The sequence below is a fragment of the Arvicola amphibius genome, chromosome 7 (assembly GCF_903992535.2).
Source record: "Arvicola amphibius chromosome 7, mArvAmp1.2, whole genome shotgun sequence".
Lineage (NCBI taxonomy): Eukaryota > Metazoa > Chordata > Mammalia > Rodentia > Cricetidae > Arvicola > Arvicola amphibius.
In genome coordinates, this window is record NC_052053.1 from 50,609,693 (window position 1) to 50,625,127 (window position 15,435).

The 15,435-nt window shown below is 49.4% G+C and overlaps 1 protein-coding gene across 1 annotated transcript in view; it reads left to right on the forward strand.

Moving 5' to 3' along the window:
• Eng (endoglin) overlaps window positions 1-15,435 on the forward strand; it is a 41,200-nt gene that overhangs the window by 10,934 nt on the left and 14,831 nt on the right. The window contains exon 3 of the mRNA XM_038337894.1: window positions 4,387-4,538. Coding sequence (XP_038193822.1) covers window positions 4,387-4,538 — 152 coding nt within the window. The remainder of the gene's footprint in view (window positions 1-4,386; window positions 4,539-15,435) is intronic.

Consider the following 15,435-nt stretch of genomic DNA (forward strand, 5'->3'; position numbering starts at 1 on the left):
GATCTGCCGCCTCTACCTCCCAAGTGCTGGGATTAAAGGTGTGTACCACCACCACCTGTCTAGGAGGCACCTGTTTCAAGAAGAGGCTAATATGGGGAGCAGTGGCGCATGCCTTTAATCCCAGCACTTTGGGGGGGCAGAGGCAGGTGGATCTCTGAGTCTGAGGCCAGCCTGGTCTACAGAGCTAGTTCCAGGACAGCTAGAACTGTTATATAGAGAAACCCTGTCTATAATTTTGAAAGTTGAATATAAATTGATCAGGTGGTCAATAAAAGATGGCCATTGGGGTGGTCTCCCTTTCTTCTTCCCGGGGGTTGAGTTCCCGAAGCTTCCCCGTTCCCTCTCGGGGCCACCCAAGAGTGCAGATCTCCCATTAAACCTGGATATTTCTTTAAAAAAAAAAAGATAGCCATTAGGGTTGAGATAGATGGCTCAGGAGCTCTTGCTGTTCTTGTAGAGGACCCAGATTTGGTTCCCTGTGCCCTCCTCTGGCCTTTGTGAGCATTGCACACACATGGTGCACATACATGTAGATACACACTTATGCACATAAAACTAAAATAAGTAAGTCTTAAAGGATGGCCGTTGGTCTGAGGAAGGGCAAAGGCAAGAAGCAAGGTGTGTTTGGACGAAATGTTCACCTCGGTGACTAGAAGGACACGGTGCCACAGTAGCTCCTGAGCAATTTCCATCATCAGCAGGGGGCTTAGCACTGTGCCTGTGACAGCCTGGGAAGGCTCTCCAGCTCTCTGAGGGTGGCGTGGGATTTTCACTACCCCGCTGTAGAGATCATGATGCCGAGACGTGAAAATGAGGCTGGGAGGTGGTATGATTGGGGGGAACCTCTAGCATGGATCAACCTCTTCATCTTTTGACCCCACTTTGGGCTGCAGTGTGTGAATTTGACCATGTGAGTGTTGGGAAACTCTGGGAAAGGCATACAAGGTGGGAGTTGAGTCTCACCTGTGGCCTGGCTGGGAGCTGGGACATCTATGAGGTTGTCACTGGACTCTGAAGGAGGTGGCTAGGTGGGTGATGAGGTAATGAGGAAGGGCTTCTGTCAAAAGCACCTTCCTCAGTGACACCCATGGGTACCAATACTTAATGAATCAGAACTGACTGTCTCTCATAGGTACACAAAACACATGCTGGGTGCTAGAACTTTAAAGCCAGGCCCTGGCACTGAATGTCTGGGTCTCCTAGAGAAATTCTTCAGCCTCCCTAACCCTGCAAAATGGGCATAAGAGCCACCCACCACTAAGGTCTGCTCTGAGGAGCCAAGGAATTTACTCACACAAAACCCCCAGGAAGGGAACATGATGGAAGCTTCTGTGATGGGCATTGTGCATGCAAATAAGGAAACTGATGCCCAGTCTATAGTCCTCGGCGAGGTACCTGGGCCATCTGGCTCCAGAACGACTTTATTTGATGGTCTTCAGGAGCTCTTTGGGGTGGAATGAGGGCTGTCTGTAGGAGGTCCTGTGTTTGTAGACAAGGAAGGAGGAAGGGAGGCGAGAGGATGCTCCAGACTCGCTCAGGAGGTCAGGGTCACCCAGTTCTCCAAGGGTGACTTCTGGGCCCCCAGCGGCGCCTCCTCCAACAGTTCCCGGGAGGCCCCGGCATTTCCCGTGGTGCCAGGGGATTGTTTTCAGCCGGCCTGGGCCCGCCTTGGGCTGCTGGAGACAGGCTCAGGCGTCACACTCCCTGTCTCCCCATTCTCGTCTGTGGGGTGGGGGCAACCAGTATTCGAAAAGGCCCCAAAATAAATGGGCGTCTTATCTGATCTCCCAGCCTGGCCTGTTATCTGATCATTACATAATGGTCAGGCCTGTGGCCTCTCCTGCTGGCGCTGGCTGACGGCATGGAGGAGGCGGCCCCAGGCAGCCCGGCAATGCCAGAGGAACTGGGGTTCCTGGAAGTCTGGGGACAGGGGCAGGGAAAGTCCAGATCTGTAGGTCAGACCCTGGGTCATGTGGGGAGAGGAGTTGGAGACCCAGAGGCCAGGCATATGTATGTACGACCTTGACATTAAGTATCCTGTCGTGCAGGATGCAGTCTCCCCCATGTAGGTAGGAGCAGCCAAGCAGCCCATGTTTAAGAATGGGCAGGAGTTGGGGTGGATCAGAAGGGAAATAGACAATGGGAGAGGGTACCAGCCCTTGAGTCTACTGGGGTGAGGGAAACCTCGGTGACGGCCCTGGCCTCCTACTTCACCCCAACCCTTAAACAGTCAACGTCTACAGCGAATGCAGCAAGAAAACTACAGAAAGACCGACCACATGCCCTGCTTCATGACATGTTCCCAGCAGCCTGCAGGGCTGTGTGGTTTCCTCTCTTAGCACCGTTATACAGACCAGGAAACTAAAGCCCCGGGCGCTCAAATCATTCCCCCAAAGCGATGGCTAGTCAGAATTAGATGCTGGCTCTGGCTCCCAGGAACTTGTGTTGAACAAAATACCATATCCCAAACATATTGGTGTCCCTAGCATACTGCAGATGGGACGAGAGCTGGTAAGGTCTGGGCTCCTACAGCAGACAACTGTCCTGTCCCAATTCTCTTCCTGAGATGGAGATGCGGGGCAGGGTTGACAGGGTGTGAGGCAGCCATATTGCCTCCTTCTCTGACCAAACAAGCTAGCTACAAGGGTGGGGAAGAAGGCTGCTCAGGCCCCAGGCGCCTAGGGTTCAGGAAGAACCAACCTCCCCCATCCTCAGCACTGGCGTCAGCTGGACGTGAAGCCTGGCCCTCCTCGCCCATCTTTGATCTCCAAGAAAACAGGAAGTGAGCACGACAAGATGGAGACATAAACTTCCAAACAGTCTCCCCTTCTCTGTCCCTCCTCCGCAGCCCCCCTTCCCCTCAGCACATTCCTTAGGACGAGGTGTAGGGGCCTCATTTCCTCTTCCTCCTTTGCTGGGTCAGGGTGAAATTCCATTGCTCTCCCTTGGGACCCGTGTTTCCGGGCCGCCCTGCAGCAGGCTGTGAGGCCTGCTCCATCACCTCCTTCCAACCTGGGCTGATCCCCGTGAGGCAGGAAATTCCCTCCACAGAAACAGCCTCCTAGGGATGGACACCTTGAGGTCAGAAGGGGGGAAACGGGCTCCCTATCTAAACCCCCACCTTTCTTTGGACTGAACTGACCTTAAGACTACCATGGGTCCTGCTGCTTAGGGTCACCTGACACAGCAAATAAAAATAGTGGAGAGCTGGGCACAATGGCGCACGCCTTTAATCCCAGCACTGGAGAAGCAGAGGCAGGTGAATCTCTGTGAGTTCGACACCAGCCTGGTCCACATAGCCAGAACTAAACAGTGAGATATCGACACCAAAAAAAAAAAAAAAAACATAAAACAAACATATAAACACCTCCCCGGCAAAAATAGTTAAATTTGAATTTCAGATAGACAATGAATGTTTCTGTAGTACAAATATATAATTTTATATTTAAAAAAATTTTTTTTTGTTTTGTTTTGTTTGTCGAGACAGGGTTTCTCTGCAGCTTTAGAGCCTGTCCTGGAGCTAGCTCTTGTAGACCAGGCTGGTCTCGAACTCACAGAGATCCGCCTGCCTCTGCCTCCCAAGTGCTGGGATTAAAGGCGTGCGCCACCACCGCCCGGCTTATATTAAAAATTATACCTTGAAAAATGATACATGTTTATCTGAAATTCATACTTTATTAGTACTCTGGCTTTTATCTTCCAGCATTATACCTAGTAACACTATAACCCTGGAGAGACTTTCTCTGGCTGTTACTCCATCTGTGGAGTGTATGAAGTGATACCTGCCATGTAGGGTAGCTATGAAGAGGGCCCGACAGCTTACTCTCTGAACTCATACCAAGTATGTAGGAAATGTTCAAAAGGGAATGTGATAGCCAGGCGGTGGTAGCACACGCTTTCAATCCCAGCACTTGGCAGGCGGATCTCTGTGAGTTTGAGGCCAGCCTGGTCTACAAGAGCTAGTTCCAGGACAGTCAGGGCTACAGAGAGAAACCCTGTCTGGAAAACAACAACAACAACAACAAACAAAATAAACAAATAAAAACTCAACCTAACAAAAAGTAAATGTGATTGTATCCAGGTGTGATGGTGTACACCTGACACCCCAGGGTTTGGGAAGTGGAGAAAGGGAGATCAGGAGGTCAAGAGCATTGCTGGCTATAGCACAAACTTAAAGCCAGACTGGGCTGCATCAAACTCTGTCTCCAAAGAATAATAATATCTGCTTTTTAAAAGGACAAGAATATACTGGTAGTTTTTCTCCTAGTGCTGGGAACTGAACCTAGGGCCTTGCCAACGCTAGGCAGATGTTCTACCACTGATATGTGTTCCGGGTCCCATTGCCCTCTCACCTGACCTGCTCCCCCCGCTGTGCTTTACTGGCAGGTCTTGCAGAAAGAGTCCACTGTGATCTACAGCCTGTGGACGCCACAAGGGGTGAGGTGACATTCACCACCAGCCAGGTCTCTGAGGGCTGCATAGCCCAGGTTGTCAATGCTGCATATGAAGTCCACGTCCTCTTCCTGGACTTGCCCAAGGTGAGTACCCCTGGCAGGGTCGGTGCTGATGGGACATCTGGGAGGGCCCACAGGGAGTGGCCTTCTGGTAGCAGGAACAGAAGCATCGCAAGATCCAGCTGGAGGGTGCAGCGGCCCACCAGGTGAGGGTGCTTGCTCCTAGATGTGATGACGAGTCCAGCTCTCTGAACCTACTGTTAGAAGTAAAGAACTGACTGCCTCAGGCTTTTCTCTGACTCCTCCTACACGTGTGCGCACGCACGCGCACACACACACAGACTACACACATAAATGTTAATAAACAATTTTAAAGAAAGAATCGGATAGAAAAGAGCTATGCGAATGAGCCAGTGTGAACCAGGGGGACTGTGGCCAGTCTCTGGTGACGGGGCTCTCTAGCTTTTCAGTGGACATGATTCCACTCTAACCTGGATGTTGGAGAAAACTGAGTTCCCTACTCCCTCATATCAAACATCCGTGATCCCAAACCAGCAGAGCCATCCTCAAGTCTGCTCTCCCACAGAGCCTCCTCGAGGCCAGCCTCCAGCCTGTTGTGATGTGTAACACGTTTGTCAAATGCTACTGCGTGCTAGGTGCCAGGCTATTGCCTGCTATTTGCTAGGAATTATCATTTTTGTTTGCTTGTTTGTTTTTGCGTTAGGGTTCATGTAGCCCAGGCTGGCCTCAAATTTGCTATTCAGCTGAGGATGACACTGAGCTGACTCTTCTGTCTCCATCTCCAAAGTGCTGGGATTATAGGCATATGTCACCACATCCGATTATATGGTGCTAGGCTGCAGACTCAGGGCCTCACACCTGCTACGCAAACACTCTACCAAACTCTACATCCCTCATCCTGGATATAATGTGTGTGGGGGGTGTATGTATGTGTATGTGGTGTGTGTGTATGTGTGTGTGGTGTGTATGCGGCATATGTGTGTGTATGTGGTGTATGTGTGTGTGGTATATGTGTATGTGCGTGGTGTATGTGTGTGTGTGAGTGTATGTGAGGGGGAATGTGTGTGTGGTGTGTGTGTGTGTGGTGTGTGTGTGGTGTATATGTGGTATGTGTGTGTGTTTGGTATATGTGTGTGTATGTACGATGTTTGTGTATGTGGTGTATGTGTGGTGTGTGTGGTGTGTGTGTGTGGTGTATGTGTGGTGTGTGGTGTATGTATGTGTGGTGTATGTGGTGTGTGTGTGTGTTTGGTGTATGTGTGTGTTGTGTATGTATGGTGTATATATGTGGTGTATGTGTGTGGTGTGTGTGTATGGTGTATGTGGTTGTGTGTGTGGTGTGTGTGTGGTGTAATGTGTGGTATGTGTGTGTGTGTTTGGTGTATGTATGTGTGTTTATGTATGGTGTTTGTGTATGTGTATGTACGGTGTTTGTATATGTGGTGTATGTGTGGTGTGTGTGGGTGTGTGTGGTGTATGTGTGGTATGTGTGGTATGTGTGTGGTGTATGTGTGTGGTATGTGTGTGTGTTTGATGTATGTGTGTTGTGTATATATGGTGTGTGTATGTGGTGTATGTGTGGTGTGTGTATGGTGTATGTGTGTGTGTGGTGTATGTGTGGTGCATGTGTGTGTGTGGTGGTGTGGTGTGTGTGTTTGGTGTATGTGTATGTGGTATGTGTGTTCTTGGTGTATGTGTGTGTTGTATATGTGGTGTGTGTGTGTGTGTGTGTGTGTGTGTGTGTGTGGTGTATGATGTGGTGTAGTGTGTGTATCTTCTCAAGGGCTCATCATGGTCTATTACTATTCTCATTTTAGGAAGAGGAAACTGAGTCTGGCCTTGAGAACTAAAACATGAACTAACCCCAAAGGTCACACCAGACTCTTAGAGACCTCAGAACAGAATTCAGGTGCCACTGACCTCCCTGGGAGGCAACCACAGCTACCCGATGTAGACTAAGCCATAGGAGCTAATTAGGAGCCTGGGGTAAATGTGTGTGCAGCCTGCCCCTAAAACTGTTGAGTTGCCTAGCATTTGTGCAGTGATAAGAAGGTGCCCAGACCACCAATATCAGGGAGCCCTGCCTGCCACAAGGACTGTGGGCTTTGATAACCCCAAGGTGCAGATAGCACCAAATACATTTTATGTGGCTTTCATAAGCATTGTAATTGTTTTTCAAGTTTGGTAATGATATGAAAAAGTAAGAAGCTTCCCGAAAGTTCATTTTGTTTATTCTGAGGTTTTGGGCCTTGCACCTCTTCTGGGTGATTGGGGTCCCCTGCCAACAGAGCCAGGCAGAGGAAGGCCCCAGTTCAATAGCCAGGTTTCTGGGCCACAGATGTGTAGATAGCTCCAGCCAGGACCCAGGAGGCTGGTGTACTGCAGGGGCGCAGGGCAGAGTACTTCAGCTGCTAAAGGCTTAGGCAGGGTTTCCTGGAGGAAGCACCAGCACAGAGCAGCTAGGAACCCCAGGTGTGGCACAGTGGGCACAGCAGGGGAGAGAGAGTGGGTACAGAGGGAGGGAGCCACGTGCTCAGGATCTGCAGGTGACAGGAGGATCTTGCAGTTCACCTAGGAGCGGAGCTAGGGAGACAGGAAAAATGTGTCATTTTTTAGGAGATTGTTTTTTATCTGTGAATGATGATATTCATTGAAGGATTTTTAGGGTTGTGGGGGTGTACCCCAGTAACTAATGGCATAGTTCAGGGATTCGAGAGTTTGTGGCTACAGAATCTCCCTGTAGCCCTCTGCGCCTTCCAGAGCACTCGGTCCATAGATCATGTGTGTTCTGACCTGCCAGACCAGGCTGCCAGCTCCAGGGCTCCAGGGGATTTGTATTTGAAGTGTGGTGGAGCAAGGCAGGGTGCGGGAGAACCAGGGTCCAGCCCTGGGTCTACCTTTGGCCTGAGATGCAGAAGTACCCCTCATATTTTCTTGGGTTCAGAGGCTCACCCAATAATTATGAAGCTACAGAATCTGGTTCCGGGTTTAGCCTATTCCAAATAATTGCTATGTTCCATAAATGAATGCATGTTTGTGTGCTGAACGCATTCGAGTGTGACCATGTTACAGAGTTTAGGAGCACAGCTTCTCATTGGGTATTGTAGCACATGACTGAAATCTCAGTTACTCAGGAAGCTGAGGCAGGAGGATGGCTTGGAAAACTGAAAGTTTCAGGTCATCCCGGGCAACATAATGAGAGCTTGTTCAAAACAAAACAAACAAACAAACAAAAAAAAAACAAGAAGAAAGAATACAGATTCTGGAGCCAGTCAGTCCTCTCTTGGACTTTGGCAAACTTCATGCTGCATTGCTTTGTTTGCAACCTGTCCGAACCCTTTTCTTCCCATGGGAAACATGGAGACGATGATCATCGTTCCTACCTCACAGGTTACTGTGAGACTCCAGTGGATAATGCAGGCAAAACACAGAGCTCAGAACCTGGCCTGAATGAAAACTCTAGTTGGCGTTATCATTATTACTTTTTCCTGGGCTCCATTTCTCACCTGTAAGTACCTGGGCATGACCCAGTTCCCAACCTCTTCCAAGCAGATCACTCTTTGAACCTTACATGAGTTTGAACCCTCTGGAGAAGAAGAGGCGGAGCCTGCGATCCCCTTCCAAGCAGGCTACCTGAGGTCGAGCCTCATGGAGTTCCTGGCCTTCTTGTCTCAAAGGGTAGGGTCTGTCGGTGACCCTGTCTTGGTGCTGTGACCACAGAGAAGCCTGTGACTTGCCTGGGACTTACTTTCCTCCCTGATAGTCTCCAAAAACAAGGTCCAGGCAACAATCCCTCACTCTAGTGCACAGTGCTTGCTATGTGCCCAGCCTGTGGTCAAGGATACAGAGAGAGAATAAAACTGTGCCACTCACTGGCCAAAATTCCTGTAATTGAGTGATGGAATTAGCAACACTGTGATGAGAATGGGAAGCTGTGGGGACAGGAAGACAGTCACTGATTGTGGGGAGAAAGGGACTGGAGGGCTATGGAGCTCGGTTGTTATAACGCTTGTCTACCATACAGGCACATACACATAATTCACAACAATTGTTTTAAAGTTCAAGGTCATCCTGGCCTATATAGTACCTTTGAAGCCGGCCTGGGCTACATGAAGGCATTGTTTAAAAAAAAAATAAGAAAGAAAGGAAAGAAGGAAGGAAGGAAGGAAGGAAGGAGGAAGGAAGGAAGGAAAGAAGGAAAGAAAGAAAGAAAGAAAGAAAGAAAGAAAGAAAGAAAGAAAGAAAGAAAGAAAAGATAGATCTATGTGTAGCCACAAAACAGAGCGAAGGGCACCAGAAAGAGAGTGTGACACATGCAAAGGCCTAAAGGTCACAGGCCTGAGCTGACAGGCCTAGTGGGGGTAGTACTGACTCTACTGACCTTTGGCCTCCTTTGTCAGTTTCTGGCACAAAGAGGTGGCTTTCCCGTTCATCCCCACATGGCCTCAGAACCCTCAGGTTTCCTGTGCGTGGGTGGCAGATGAGTGGTGGCAGCCAAGAACCCCAGGGAAGTGGCAGTTGGGGTGTGTGTCTCCGTCTGTCTCTGTCTCTCTCTCTCTCTGTCTCTGTCTGTCTGTCTCTCTCTCTCTCTCTCTCTCTCTCTCTCTCTCTCTCTCTCTCCCTCTCGTGTGTGTGTGTGTGTGTGTGTGTGTGTGTGTGTGTTGAGGAAGTTGACAAAAAAAAGTCTGGGGTTACTAAGCAGGGTTTATCTCACTGGGTCCCCAAAGGACAGCCTGGAGCCTGGATTCCAGGAGACAGGAACAGGCCTGGTGTCCCAGCGATTCCCAGCAGGCTGACTACACTGCTCTGCTGTTCAGAGCTGGGCAGCCGAGAGTGGTTGGCTGCTGACTCACTCACTCCTGGGCAAATTCAGGGAGCTCCTTCCTAAAGACTGGAGCCAAGACTGGAGCTCCTTCCTAAAGACTGGGTGATGGTGGCTCACACCTTTAATCCAGTACTCAGGGGGGCAGAGGCAGGTGGATCTCTGTGAGTTCGAGGCCAGCCTGATCTACAGAGTGAGTTCCAGGACAGCCAGGGCTGTTACAGAGAAACCCTGTGTTGAAAAACAAAGAAAGATTGGAGTCAGCTGGGCTTTGACTTACACCTAGGCAGAGAGAGTAGGCAGAGAGGCTGAGGCAGAGAGCACACAGGACCCTCCAACAGTCTTCTTCAGACTGTCACTGGAGAATGTGAGGGGCTACAGAAGGCAGGGTGGTGGCCCGCAATGAGCAGCCTTCCTCTCACCCCTTCTCCACCGTGGGAAACCTGCAGCGCTGAAGGAGTATACCTGGATGGAGTTCCTCTTACACCCAGGACCCCTGAGTTTCCTGTACAGATGTCCCCAAGCCTGTTCTGAAGGCTGCAGGGGAGTGACTTGTTATAGCTGGCCTGACGTGAGTTCTTCTCTACCTGAAGAGCGGCAGAGTGGGCTCTGGGGGAGACACAAGACAGAGTTGGGGCTTCCGGGCTGGTCACATGAGCACCCTTGCCTGCTATCAGAGCAGGATGGAGCTGCCTTTGTGTCCTTGTCCTGGGCCTTGCAGATGATGAGCAGGTTAGGGACAGTCAGAGCTACATAGTGAGCCCGTCTTGAAAAAAGCCAAAACCCACCAGCAATAAAACTATAGCGTCCCTTTCTACCTCTTTAACAGGTTTGGTGTGAGGTGTGCTTTGTCTGCTGTCGGGACTGGCTTCCGTTTGCTTGTCTGTTTTCCGTGCTTTGATGTGAAGGTTTTGAGCATCTTTTCTGGCTAAGTGTGTTTCTTGGAGACGGCGTATAGCTAGTTCTTGTTTTTTATACAGCCCTTAGTTTGTGTTACTGAACTTAAGGTGGTTCCTGTGCCTTCCAAGCACCAGGATTACAGGCATGAACCTAGTTCAAGCACAACTTCTTTAAAACAATTTCTTTAAAAATATTTTCAGAGCCTGGAATGATGACACACATCTTTCATTCCAGCACTCGGAGGCAGAGTCAGACAGATCTCCGTGAGTTCAAGGCCAACCTGGTCTGCAGAACTAGTTCCAGGACAGCCAGAGCTACACAGAGAAACCCTGTCTCGAAAAAAATAACAAAAAACAAAACAATACAAAATTTCAGATGGGAGATGGTGGTACATACTTTCAGCCCCAGCACTTGGGAGACAGAAGCAGGCAGATCTCTGAATTTGAGGCCAGCCTGGTCTACACAGTGGGTTACAGGCCAGCCAGAGCCACACAGAGAGACCCTGTCTCAAGTCAAAACAAAAAATCCCAGCACTCAGGAGGCAAAGGCGGATGGATCTCTGTGAGTTCAAGGCCAACCTGGTCTACAGAGCTAGTGCCAGGACAGGCTCCAAAGTTACACAGAGAAACCCTGTCTAGAAAAAAAAAAGAAAGAAAAAATGCTGGACAAGGTTTGATCCGAGTACAGTCAGAGGCAGGTGGATCTTTGAGTTCAAGGCTAACCTGGCCAGTTAGTCAAGACTACATAGAGAGATACCAGAATCAGAATAGGGCTCGAGAGCTGGCTCAGCCATCAAGAGTACTTCCTGCTCTCGTAGAGGATGCCAGTTTGTTTCCCAGCATCCATGTTAGGGGTCTCACAGCAATATATGACTCCAGCTCCAAGGGATCTGACCTGCCTCTTCTGGCGCGCGCACGCGCGCGCGCGCGCGCACACACACACACACACACACACACACACACACACACACACTGAAAATACTTCCTTCAGGAGTCAGGTATAATAACACATACCCATGACCCCAGTACTCAAAGGCTGAGGCTAGCGGTTATTAAATTTGAGGCCAGAGCTACACACAATAAAATCCTGTCTCAAAACAATAATAATTTGGGCCAAGTATAGTGCTAATTCCTGTTTCCCAGTTCCTCAGAAAGCTGAGGCAGGAGAATCACTTGAGTGCAGGGCAAGGCCCCATCTGGGATCATAGAATCTACCAATGGATCCGGGCACCACACAGCTTGCTGTGAGGCCAGATCACACTGTATTCTTACAAGTACATGAGCGGGTACATTCCCGGTCATCGTCCAGACGGGGTAACTGGGGTCCGAGGAGGAAGAGAGACTGTCTGGAGCCACTGAACCCACGTCTGAAGTTGGGTTTGTCTGGCTCAGAACTCTTTCCCTGCCAGTCTTCCTGTGTGTGCTGACTGAGTCTGCCGAGACAGGCCCAGGCCTCCTCTGGGCTGGCCCTCAGAGGGTGGGGGCTGCAGGCAGACCCAAGGCTCCACTCCTAGAAGAATTGCTGGAAACGGCTTTCTATAAGTGGCTACTAGCACTCCGGGCCTCTTCACTGAAATCCCCCTTTCCCGACACCAACCACTGGGCTAACAATGGCATCTAAGGGACAGCTGGTACAAAAATAGCCACTGGTCTCCCACCCACCCACTTAGGGAGAGAATGGGGCAACCCATGCTGGCAGGCCTGGGGGCAAGGAGCTGGCACATACGTCATCCTGGCTGGGCCTCAAGATGCCCAGGAGCCCATCCTGGACATGGGCAGCCCAAGCTGTGAGTTGGCAGGCTCCTTTCTTTACCTCTCAGGGGATGAGACAGGGAAACCAGCATGCGTGCAGATGGCCGCCATGGTGAGTCAGGGTGGAGGGGAAGGGACGTGTTTACTGTGGAAACAACTGAGAGTCATCAGCTAGGTCTGGGAGCACAGAGCCCCTGGGATCCCTGCTTTTCAGCCTTTCCCGTATTCCCACAGTGCTCACTGCGACCCTGGCTGGTGACGGCCCTGCTTTGGGTCTTGGTTTCTCCACCCCACCCCCATAGGGAAGGTTCTGGTGACAGCAGAGTGGAAGGTTTGCTTTATGAATTCTAGAAGAATTGCTGAGACTTGTCCCAAGCATCCCAGAGTCCCAGCCTCTTGACCCCTGGTCCCCCACAGATGACCGTGCTCTGACCCCTGCTTCCTTTTCTTCACTTCCTCTCTCCAGAGCCCCTCCTGATCTTGGCTTCCAGCCCTTTCCTGCTCCCATTTCACAGATGAGGAAAGCAAGGCTCTGAGGGATAGGAGCTATCATCAGGCAGCTGCAGGTTTGATGCTCCTCCTGCTCACAGTTCCAGCTGCTGCAGCCCATGGGCGTCTTCCCAGGGATGTCATAACATCACCTCCTTGTCTGCGCATGTCTCTCAGTATAGTCTGCCAAACTACTGAGCCCATCTCCTTACTATATGTATATTTTAAAGTCTCCCCTCCCGAGGAGCATGGACGGAGCTGGTGGCGGTCTGGATTAGAAGGATACAGAAGAGGATACACCCTTGTGCTGCTGCTGGGTGGTCAAGGGCCATGGGCTCCACTCGAGCATAGGCCGATGTGCTCTAGGCTATCGATTCCACAGTCTGTCTGAGTGACTTCCATTCTAGAACTCTGTTTCCACATCCGTAAGCTGGGAGAATCCCTGTGCCCGCTTTGGTCAGCACAGAGTGTAGCATGAACTCAATTGAACTGTGGCACATTACCGGCACACAGTTACTTACTGAGATGAAATCCACCAACTGGAAGTGTGCAGTCTGCTCAATGGCAAGCTTCAGGTTCAGTGAGAGAACCTGTCTCAAAAGAAAAGGTAGACACCTAAGTGTGTAACCACCCGGTGCTGTTTGAGCTAACAGTACACAGCAATCAGAGCAAGGAGGCCGGGCTCAACACCACGGTGGCTCATGTGCGTTCCCTCAGTAAATATCATTCGTTCGTTTCACTTATGTCTATATGGGAGGCCAAGGCAGGGAGATCTCCGCGAGCTTAAGGCCAGCCTAGTCTACTGTCCATACCAGCTAGAGCTACATAGTGAGACCCTGTCTAAAAAAAGGGGGGGCGTATGTCATGTGTATTTCTGTATGTGGATATGTGGATAGGTGCCTGTGGAGGCCCGAGGTGTCAGATTCCCTGGAGCTGGGTGGAGTCACAGTCAGTTGTAAACTGCCTGATGTGGGGACTGGGAACCAAACTCGGGTTCTCAGGAAAAGCCATGAAAACTCTTAATTGCTGAGCTGAGACAGCTCTCCAGTCCCTCTAGCATTTGATTCTAGTGTTTGAAACGCAATGTGTAGACAGATGGATAGATAGTAGATAGATAGATAGATAGATAGATAGATAGATAGATAGACAGACAGACAGACAGACAGACAGACAGAAAGTAGATAGAGATAGCATGTCTCTGGCTGTTCTGGAACTCACTCTGTAGACCAGGCTAGCCTTGAACTAACAGAGACCTTCCTGGAGTGCTGGGATCAAAGGTGTGTGCCACTACACCCAGCTTGAAATGCATAATATTTTTTAAGGTTAGTAAAACAAGCCAGGCATGGTGACACACAGCTTTAATCCCAGCATTCAGGAGGCAGAGGCGGGCAGATCTCTGTGAGTTCAAGGCCAGTTTGCTCTACGGAGCAGAGCGAGTTCCAGGACAGCTAGGGCTACACAGAGCGTGTCTCAAAAAACCAAAACCAAAACCAAAATCAAGAAAAAAATTAGTAAAACAAAATACTTATAGAGTCAAGATTTAAACTCATTAGTAAGAATTAATACTGGCTTGGGTACTAAGCTAAGGGTTAGAATGTTTACCAAGCATGAACGAGACTGGGTTTGCTTTCTAATGTCGCAAATTATTATTTATTATTATTAATATGTCTACACATTTAAAATTTATCTTTTTATTCTACTATAAACTACTATGAGAATACTTATTTAAGAATAGTAACATAAATTAGGCGGTAGTGGTGCATGCCTTTAATCCCAGAACTGGGGAGGCAGAGGGAGGCAAATCTCTGAGTTCCAGGCCAGCCTGGTCTACAGAATGAGTTCCAGGACTGGCTCCAAAAAAAACTACACAGAAAAACCTGTCTTGAAAAACAAACAAACAAACAAACAAACAACAAAAGAGAGAGAGAAAGAGAGAGAAACCACCCTTGCCTCAAAAACCAAAGTGGAAAATGCCAGAGAGGTAGACCCCAAACTGAACTCTGGCATGTGCACACCCAGGCAAGTGAGTCCATGCACACACACACACCACACACACTTCTAAGAACTAAAACAATGGGGCTGGAGATATGGCTGGGTAGTGGTGCACGCCTTTAATCCCAGCACTGGGGAGGCAGAGGGAGGCAAATCTCTGAGTTCCAGGCCAGCCTGGTCTACAGAATGAGTTCCAGGACTGGCTCCAAAAAAACTACACAGAAAAACCTGTCTTGAAAAACAAACAAACAACAAAAGAGAGAGATCCAGTTCCAAGCGATCTGACCACTACCGCAGTTAAGGGCACTAACTGCTCTTCCAGAGGACGCCGGTTCAATTCCCAGGTCATGACAACCTTTAACTCCAGTTCCAAGCGATCTGACGCCCTCTTCTGGACTCCACAGGCAGTGCATGCACATGGTACACAGAGGTCCATACAGGCAAAACACGTAAAATAATGATTTTTTAAAAGAATTCAAATAAGAATAATAACCTTATTTGAATTATTAATTCAATAATATTAACTTATTAACTAACATGACAAAAGCCATCGTCATACACTAAAAACAAAGTGATATTATTTGCTCTTTTTTTCTTGTTTTTTTAAAGAGTTAAGTTGAGCACAGTGTGATTAACAGGGTCATTTACGGAGTAGCGGAAATATTTCTGAGCAGATTTTTCCAGGGACTGCAAAGCTTGTCTCTGGCTTTGTGACATCAGTCGGGAAACAACAGGAGGTGATTAGCAGCCAGACCCTAAAACTTTCCACTGATATCTCTGGTAAACCAGTGCTCTCCTTTCTGATGGGGGAAACCTTGGAATCAGCCGTCTGGCTGCTCGCTGCTGACAGGAACTGACAGAGACCTTGTCTGGAAAGACTTCCATTGTCTTTGTTCTCAGAGACGCCTGCGGAGCAACTTCTGAGGCCCTGGGGGGGAGGGCCTCCTCCCCTGTTCCTCTCCCCAATGCTACCCCATCCCAGGGGCTCAGAAAATACTCTGGATTA